This window comes from Ranitomeya imitator, chromosome 3 (assembly GCF_032444005.1).
Source record: "Ranitomeya imitator isolate aRanImi1 chromosome 3, aRanImi1.pri, whole genome shotgun sequence".
NCBI lineage: Eukaryota > Metazoa > Chordata > Amphibia > Anura > Dendrobatidae > Ranitomeya > Ranitomeya imitator.
The window spans coordinates 828,013,346-828,022,586 of NC_091284.1; the positions used below are offsets into that span (position 1 = coordinate 828,013,346).

A 9,241-nucleotide genomic window follows, 5' to 3' on the forward strand; every position below is an offset into this window, starting at 1 on the left:
CCACTAAGAGCACAACGGAGGGGGGCCGCCGCCGAGAGCACAACGGAGGGGGGCCGCCGCCGAGAGCACAACGGAGTGGGGCCGCCGCCGAGAGCACAACGGAGGGGGGCCGCCCCCCCCCACACCACTGGGCCCTGGGCTACCGCCCATATTGACCCTCTGATAATCTGCCCCTGCTCACAGTCATTACATGTGGGGGGCTGTCTGTCCTTTGGGGATTTTCTCTGAGGCAAGATAGTTTTCCTGCTTCTGTCTTTAGGGGTAGTTAGCTCTTAGGCTGTGACGAGATGCCTAGGCAGAGTTAGGAGCATTCCACGGCTACTTCTAGTGTTGTGTTGAGCTTAGGGACTGCGGTCAGTATAGCTACCACCTGCTCAGAGCTAGTCACATGTCGCTCCTTAATCACCAGATCATAACAATAGAGGCTGCCTATGGGGGTGCATTACGCTATAGAGGCTGCCTATGGCGGGTGCATTATGCTATAGAGGCTGCCTATGGTGGGTGCATTATGCTATAGAGGCTGCCTATGGGGGTGCATTATATTAGGGGGTGCATTATACTATAGAGTTGTTATCAATGAAAGATCCAAAAATAATTATGTGCTTAAACAATGGGCTTACTAGCCACATCAGTGCCACCAGTCCTATTTCTTATATCAGGTCGATGTCTGGGAAACAGATTACTGAAAATAAGGTCTTAGAATCTTGATAGAAATCGTTGACCGTCTGAAAAACCAAAAGATTTTATTCACTGACTGTTTTGACTAGAATCTGAGGATGAAGTTTCACTCGTTCCTGTCTCAGAGCTTCACCTTATAATAATAATAATCTTTATTTTTATATAGCGCTAACATATTCCGCAGCGCTTTACAGACATTATTATCGCTGTCCTCAATGGGGCTCACAATCTTAATTCCCTATCAGTATGTCTTTGGAATGTGGGAGGAAACCCACGCAAACACGGAGAGAGCATACAAACTCTTTGCAGATGTTGTCCTTGGTGGGATTAGAACCCAGGACTCCAGCGCTGCAAGGCTGCTGTGCTAACCACTGCGCCACCGTACTGACCTTCTGGTCTTTTCTTTCCTACTGAGATTCAATATTGTGTGTAGCTTACAAAATAAATAGGCCTTTTCACGTTTCTCTTTCTCATTCCCCTTTTTCTTATCTACCACTGTTTCTGGAGAGCTGGAATCAGTAAGCTGTAGGTCAGAGTGACAGAACAGAACGTGTATCAGCAAGGGCCAGTACCGCAGAGTATGGACAAAAAGGCAGACAAGCAAAACAAGAAGCAACAGAAAATACAGTCAGGAATGCGGATAAACACTGGAAATTATATACAGTCAATCCAGGACTTGCAGCAAACAGATGGTTAATGGCCGAGTTGTGTATCAGAAGACAAATGGTTGATTGCTAAAAAGGCAAAATTGGCGGCGTGCGTGGAGACAAGATTAGGCTGGTTTCACACGTCAGTGGCTCCGGTACGTGAGGTGACAGTTTCCTCACATACTGGAGACACTGACTCATGTAGACACATTAAAATCAATGTGTCTCTGCACATGTCAGCGTGTTTTCACGGACCGTGTGTCCGTTTGGAAAACACGGAGACATGTCAGTGTTCGTGGGAGCCCACGGATCACACGGACCCATTAAAGTCAATGGGTCCATGTAAAACACGTACCGCACACGGATGCTGTCCGTGTGCAGTCCGTGTGCCGTGCAGGAGACAGCGCTAGAGTTAAGCGCTGTCCCCTGCTTGTGGTGCTGAAGCGGCCATTCATATCTTCTCTCCAGCAGCGTTCGCTGGAGAGAAGGAATGAAAAATCATTGTTTTTTTTGTGTGTTTAAAATAAAGTTCCTGGTAATCTCCCCCCTCCCTCCCCCTGTGCGCCCGCCCGCTCGCTGGCATTAAAATACTTACCCGGCTCCCTCGGCGCTTCCATCCTCTCAGCGTCGCAGCTCTTCCTGTATGAGCGGTCACGTGGTGCCGCACATTACAGTGATGAATATGCGGCTCCACCTCCAACAGAGATGGAGCCGCATATTCATCACTGTAATAAGCGGCACCACGTGACCGCTCATACAGGACAAGCAGCGACGCTGAGAGGATGTAAGAGCCGAGGGAGCTGGGTAAGTATTTTAATGCCAGCGGGGGGGAGGGGGGGGTGGAGGGGCGCACAGGGGGTGGGAGGGGGCAGATTACCGGCAAATTTATTTTAAACACAAAAAAAAATACAATGATTTTTCATTCCTTCTCTCCAGCGAATGCTGCTGGGAAGGAATGAATTCTGGATTCAGCACCCAAAGCAGGGGACAGCGCTTAACTCTAGCGCTGTCTCCTGCACGGTGTGTGTGGTACCCAGTCGGCACACGGCTGACGCACGTGTGCCACAATGATGTGCCAGGTAAGCACACGGACACGGATAACTGCGGTACCGATTTTTCCGGTACCGGAATTATCTGGACGTGTGGGACAGGCCTTACACTGTTGCAGCAGATTGGTCGTGGGAACAGCACAAAGAGTTTATTATCAGGTGTTTGCAGCACGTTTCACAGGTCTGAGAAAGGAAGGCAGAAAGTGAAGTGAATGGAAGGCAGAAGTTTGCTGAACAGACAATTAGACAGCGGAGTGAAGAGGACGATGGTGCAAAGTCCAGGAATAGACGTGTAGCTGAATGCGATGCTTTCCAGATACTCCGATAACACATAGCTGTCCGAGTCCGCCTTAAAAAGGCCTTGGGTGATGCTGTCTGAGGTACCATTGCAACCTGGAGCAGACTTGCATAAAGGGAAAACATCGTAGGAACCAAAGCCTGGCATCTGAGCCAGGATAAGTAACACTGGTATGGTAGCCAGTGCGAGACCAAGACTATAGGAACCAAAAAGGGCCCCAAGGTGTCAGGACATAGGGTGTGCGCAAAGCTTCCAGATGAATCAGTAGAAAAGGCCAACAATGTACATGGAATTAAGACATCAGAACATTGTCTCACAGGAACAACGTGTATCGAAGGATTAGTTGAGCGCAGACATTGTATCTCCGGATCTGTCTCTCTGAGCCAGTAGCGCTCTGAAACGGGTCACTCGTAATGTACACTGATGTGCCCATGCCAAGGCCCACCGTGACGCTTCGGGAGAGAAAACTCAACGTCCTCCAAGGAGTCTTGGAATTTGAAGAAAAGGATGAGAACCTGTCAGCAGCGATTCAGTTGTGGTCATGTTCTACAATACAGGTCATCTATGTAAGGCACAACGTACTAAGTCGAGCCTCCAGCTCGCTCCGGACATACAAAGCCTTTCTGGTTTCACCTTCTGTTATGACTAAAACCAGAAAAGGGGACTGGATAGAGTTTAATGTTTATTCTTCAATCCCCATCTTACGGTGGAGGGTTTGTCCAACAGAGGCGACTCCCGTGTTGTGTCTGTTTAAAGCACAGTCCCCCCTAAAGTGAGCGACCCTGTGGTGGGCTGGTGCTGGCCTGGGATTAAAAACCCACCTTGAAGCTATTACACAGCGTTTCCATTATTTTTATCATCCACACATCTTTAAAGAAAAAAAAAAAAAGTTCAAGACATTATCCCTGGATGCAGGAAATTCCTCAGTCACTAGACCTCTGTAGGCCTTTAGACTCTGAGCTGTAGGTCTTGTGGTTTTATTTTTCTGAGCATTATGTAGTCTAACCTTTGGACCAATTTGATGGGACAATCGCTCATGGGAACATTCGTCAATGCACTTGAATGTTTGCCACAATCTTTCTCACTATAGAATGTCTGTTCTCAGATAGTTGGGCAACTACAACTGTTTCTTCAAGATCAATGCTGATGTACCGTAATTTTCAGACTAGAAGAAGCAGTTTTTTCCTCCAAAAAAGTGGTGGAAAATGGGGGGGTGCGTCTTATAGTCCGGATGTACTTGCTCTGGCCGTTGTGGGGGAGCGGCAGCGGTGGAGCAGTGGGTCACAGGAGGCTGTGGCCAACTCCTGTGCCCGCTGCTAAAGATAAATTAATATTCACTGCATTCCACGTCGATGGGAGAGGAGAGCAGTGAATATTAATTTTTCTTTAACAGCGGAAACGCTGTTAGCAGCAGCAGCCATCTTCCTGCAGCTGCCTGATGTTCATGTGTCCTCGCTACTTAAGGCAACGAATATTCACTGCTCTCCACTCCCAAAGGCGTGCAATGCTGTAAATATTCATTCCCTTTAGTAGTGGGCGCACGCGAGACCGGCAGCTGCAGGAAGTCGGCGGCTGCGGCTGACACTGTGCTCGCTATTAAAGAGAAATTAATATTCACTGCTCCACACTCCCATAGCCCCGGCGTGGAGAGCAGTGAGTATTCCGGTAGTTGTCCTCGACTTGTAAGCAGCACATGACGTCACTGCCATGCACTGCTTACAAGCATAAATCAGCAGCTGGCACAGGACGCTGCAAAGGAAAGGAGGAAGGCAAGTAGGATGGTTTATGTTTTTCTGATGGGGGCCATGCCTACCAGGATAGGGGATTATAAGTACAGAATTGACCACATTTTTTGCTTCAATTTTTTTTCTTATTTACTCCTCTAAAACCTAGGTGTGTGTCTTATGGTCCGACAAATACAATATTTCCTTCCATGTCACACGTTGCCTTCCACCTACAGAAACTGCACAAGTCATAAGTCAGCCCTGGCCCCTATTCATATAAACATCATTGTCCTTTTCCATTACTGCAGCCTCCCTGGAGTTCATGAAATAAGTCCTGTACCTAAAACTGCAGATAACAGGCACCCTTCATCGTGTGTGGTCACTACACATGCCACTGCATCACAGGACTGCCCCGTGGTCACTACACGTGCCAGTGCATCACAGGACTGACCCATGGCCACTGCATCAAAGGACTAACCCGTGGTCACTACACATGCCAGTGCATCACAGGACTGACCCGTGGCCACTGCATCACAGGACTGCCCCGTGGTCACTACACATGCCAGTGCATCACAGGACTGACCCGTGGCCACTGCATCACAGGACTGCCCCGTGGTCACTACACATTCCAGTGCATCACAGGACTAACCCATGGCCACTGCATCACAGGACTGCCCCGTGGTCACTACACATGCCAGTGCATCACAGGACTGACCCGTGGCCACTGCATCACAGGACTGCCCCCTGGTCACTACACATGCGATACTTTATGGGAGTCTTATTTTGTACTTACAATACTGAGTAGAGCGGTCGCTAAACGTGGCGTTATTATAGAATAGAATGATGGGTAACAAGGGAGGAAAGATTTATTTCCATTAATTAAATTAAATTAAATGTGTGGGAAACCACACAGCGAGCACTGAACCCAGGACTCGGGCCGGTGCGGAGCGGCCGACAGCTGCAGGGCGTCATCCCAGTCATCGTCAGAAGAGGAGAGGACGACGCAGTGCGATACCGATGATTCACCACAGGAGGCAGCGTGGAGCAGGAGCTGAGCGGGGGGAAAGTGTCCTGGGAACAGATATATAATGTGTCATCAGAAGTATAATCCGCACTGATGTGTATAGAGGGGGAGAAGTGACCTGTAATAACCATATAATGGACATGTGCCCCCCGTAGAGGAGGCAGCGTGGAGCAGGAGCTGAGCGGGGGGAAAGTGTTCTGAGAACATATAATGTGTCATCAGACGTATAATCCGCACTGATGTGTATAGAGGGGGAGACGTGGCCTGTAATAACCATATAATGGACATGTGCCCCCGTACAGGAGGCAGCGTGGAGCAGGAGCTGAGCGGGGGGAGACGTGGCCTGTAATAACCATATAATGGACATGTGCCCCCTGTTCTCACCTGCACAGATCAGACAGGTGTTGGTGTCGGTCCCGGGGGAACGCTGCGTGGTGCTCGGACTGTCAGGCTCTCTCCTTGGTGTCCGGTGTCTCTCGCTGGTACGAGTCTGCGCTCTCTTCCTGATAAAAGAGACATTATCAGCTTGTTAGTAACGGTCACACGGCTCCCTGTGAGCAGAGCAGCCCCCCGCCTCGTGCTGCAATGTGTCTGCGGTCAGCAGTGAGGACCCCCGGAGGCGGGCACATCGCAGTATAACCCCTGGAGCTCTGCAGCATCAGAAGGCAAGGGACGGGGGCAGCAAGGTGCCGGATCCTCCTACAAGGGGTCTTTCAACACAAAGGTGTCAAGTTCTCTCCATATTGTAATCAGCCCCTAATCGCCCGGACCCCCAAAGATCCTGAGATTCCCCATCAGAACGGAGCTATGGGGGAAGGCATGAATTACGTCCTATGACTGATGTGGGAACACCCGGACAGTACGGGGGGCCGGGGAGGTGACGCGCTGTCGGTGGAGACCCCCTTTAGGAGCTCGTCACATTGGGGGTGTTAGAGCCCTAGCAGGGGTCTCTGAAGACGTCCTACCTTCTTCGGGCCTCCTCCATTTTCAGTCGGCGATTAGGGGTCTCATGTTCCTTCTTTGAGGGGTGGAGTCTCGTCATGGGGGTCTCAGGACAAGATCCTGCGGGAGAAGCCAGAAAATGAAGGGTTATGGTAACGTAAATGATCGGGCAGACCCCGTATAAAAGCCGGGAGCTGTGACGGGGCCACCGCACCGGGGAAACAGAAGTTTGCAAAAATATCTGAATTTAAAGGGGTCGTTCCCTTCTGATCTAATGTGCCAGACAGGAGTTGTGGGGGTCCCACTGATCCCCCAGATGTCAGTCCTCCACAGGCGGATACTTACCGGAGGACACCGGGCTGTCCCCCTGCCGGCTGCCACTGTCCCCAAAACATGGCGGGATGGGGGGGCTCGGAGCTGCAATAATTGGAGGGCAGCGTTTTCGGGACTTGGCTGCAGACAGCAGGAGCATGCATGCGGAGCGGCTCATGGAGGCCGGGGGAGGGGAGGCCGCGCTCTGCAGCTTGTCTCACACCTTCTGGCTCCTTGAGGTAGAGACACGACATGAGGGGGCAGAGGATCAAATCCCAGGACCCCCAGAAATAACAGCTCGCAGGTGGGCTGAGATTAATCAGGGTCCTCACACATGAAGAAATACACAGGGTCTCACTGCTGTGATGAAGAAATGCTGCAGGGTAAAGCACAGGGGACAGAGCTCAGACCAAAGGTGCAGTGTTATAACCTGGTGGTTAAGAGCACACAAAATGACCTGATAGTTTCTAATAACATGGGACGAGCTCTGAGACGTGGGAACTCTGCTGACCGCAATCCCTAATCCTATCGCACACACTAGAAATAGCTGTGGAGCGCTCCTGACGCTCCCTATGCGCCTCGTCACAGCCTAAGAAACTAGCTAGCCCTGAAGACAGAAGAATAAGCCTACCTTGCCTCAGAGAAAATTCCCCAAAGGAAAAGGCAGCCCCCCACATATAATGACTGTGAGTAAAGATGAAAATACAAACACAGAGATGAAATAGATTTAGCAAAGTGAGGCCCGACTTACTGAATAGACCGAGGATAGGAAAGATAGCTTTGCAGTCAGCACAAAATCCTACAAAAGACCATGCAGAGGGCGCAAAAAGACCCTCCGCACCGACTAACGGTACGGAGGTGCTCCCTCTGCGTCCCAGAGCTTCCAGCAAGCAAGAACAAACCAAAATAGCAAGCTGGACAGAAAAAATAGCAAACAAAAGAAACACAAGCAGAACTTAGCTTATGCAGGGAAATCAAGCCACAATAACGATCCAGGAGAGAGCAAGACCAATACTGGAACATTGACTGGAGGCAAAGAGCAAAGCACTAGGTGGAGTTAAATAGAGCAGCACCTAACGACTTAACCTCGTCACCTGTGGACGGAACCTCAGAAGCCGCAGCCCCACTCACATCCACCAGAGGAAGCCCAAGGACAGAACCAGCCGAAGTACCATTCATAACCACAGGAGGGAGCTTGCCAACAGAATTCACAACAGTGCAGTAACCGCCATCTCCAGCAAAGCAACGAACCTGGGATCAATGTGTCCGGCTGCACAACCTGCAGAAGAGCTGCAGTGTAAAGAATGGCGGAGGGACAGAGCACCAGGAGGGACGCTGCTGACAGCACCCACAGACCGTGAGATCCCAATGCACCCAGCAGGTACGTACCGGGCCAAGGGGTCCTGAGCGTCCAGGGTGGGCTGCTCTCCGGAGTGTAGGGGAGAGACCGGACAGGAGTGGCCGCCCTGTAAGGAGAGGAGAGTAGTGATGGGTAACAGACAGTCTGGAGCTCGACTAACGGCAGCGCTACCGAGAGCACAACGGAGGGGGGCTGCCACCGAGAGCACAACGGAGGGGGGCCGCCGCCGAGAGCGCAACGGAGGGGGGCCGCCGCCGAGAGCACAACGGAGGGGGCCGCCACTAAGAGCACAACGGAGGGGGGCCGCCGCCGAGAGCACAACGGAGGGGGGCCGCTGCCGAGAGCACAACGGAGTGGGGCCGCCGCCGAGAGCACAACGGAGGGGGGCCGCCCCCCCCCACACCACTGGGCCCTGGGCTACCGCCCATATTGACCCTCTGATAATCTGCCCCTGCTCACAGTCATTACATGTGGGGGGCTGTCTGTCCTTTGGGGATTTTCTCTGAGGCAAGATAGTTTTCCTGCTTCTGTCTTTAGGGGTAGTTAGCTCTTAGGCTGTGACGAGATGCCTAGGCAGAGTTAGGAGCATTCCACGGCTACTTCTAGTGTTGTGTTGAGCTTAGGGACTGCGGTCAGTATAGCTACCACCTGCTCAGAGCTAGTCACATGTCGCTCCTTAATCACCAGATCATAACAATAGAGGCTGCCTATGGGGGGTGCATTACGCTATAGAGGCTGACTATGGCGGGTGCATTATGCTATAGAGGCTGCCTATGGTGGGTGCATTATGCTATAGAGGCTGCCTATGGGGGTGCATTATATTAGGGGGTGCATTATACTATAGAGTTGTTATCAATGAAAGATCCAAAAATAATTATGTGCTTAAACAATGGGCTTACTAGCCACATCAGTGCCACCAGTCCTGTTTCTTATGTCAGGTCGATGTCTGGGAAACAGATTACTGAAAATAAGGTCTTAGAATCTTGATAGAAATCGTTGACCGTCTGAAAAACCAAAAGATTTTATTCACTGACTGTTTTGACTAGAATCTGAGGATGAAGTTTCACTCGTTCCTGTCTCAGAGCTTCACCTTATAATAATAATAATCTTTATTTTTATATAGCGCTAACATATTCCGCAGCGCTTTACAGACATTATTATCGCTGTCCTCAATGGGGCTCACAATCTTAATTCCCTATCAGTATGT

At 50.7% G+C, this 9,241-nt stretch overlaps 1 protein-coding gene across 1 annotated transcript; it reads right to left on the minus strand.

Annotated features, from left to right (window-relative positions):
- Positions 1-2,549: 2,549 nt before the first annotated feature.
- LOC138671810 (uncharacterized) lies at positions 2,550-6,896 on the minus strand. Its single transcript, XM_069759946.1, has 5 exons — positions 6,708-6,896; positions 6,386-6,482; positions 5,805-5,923; positions 5,317-5,467; positions 2,550-2,868 (listed from the first exon to the last, which is right to left on the minus strand). Exons 1-5 carry the CDS (start codon positions 6,850-6,852, stop codon positions 2,550-2,552), a joined length of 831 nt encoding a protein of 276 aa, XP_069616047.1. The 5' UTR covers positions 6,853-6,896.
- Between the last annotated feature and the right edge of the window lie 2,345 nt (positions 6,897-9,241).

Bases quoted from the DNA above. Each gene is read 5' to 3' on its own strand.
- LOC138671810 (XM_069759946.1), bottom strand. From the start codon at position 6,852: ATGAGCCGCTCCGCATGCATGCTCCTGCTGTCTGCAGCCAAGTCCCGA. The intron at 6,483-6,707 runs GTAAGTATCCGC...CTTCTCCCGCAG, and splicing joins GGACAGCCCGGTGTCCTCCG to GATCTTGTCCTGAGACCCCC. The intron at 5,468-5,804 runs GTGAGAACAGGG...ATCTGTTCCCAG, and splicing joins CACCTGTCTGATCTGTGCAG to GACACTTTCCCCCCGCTCAG.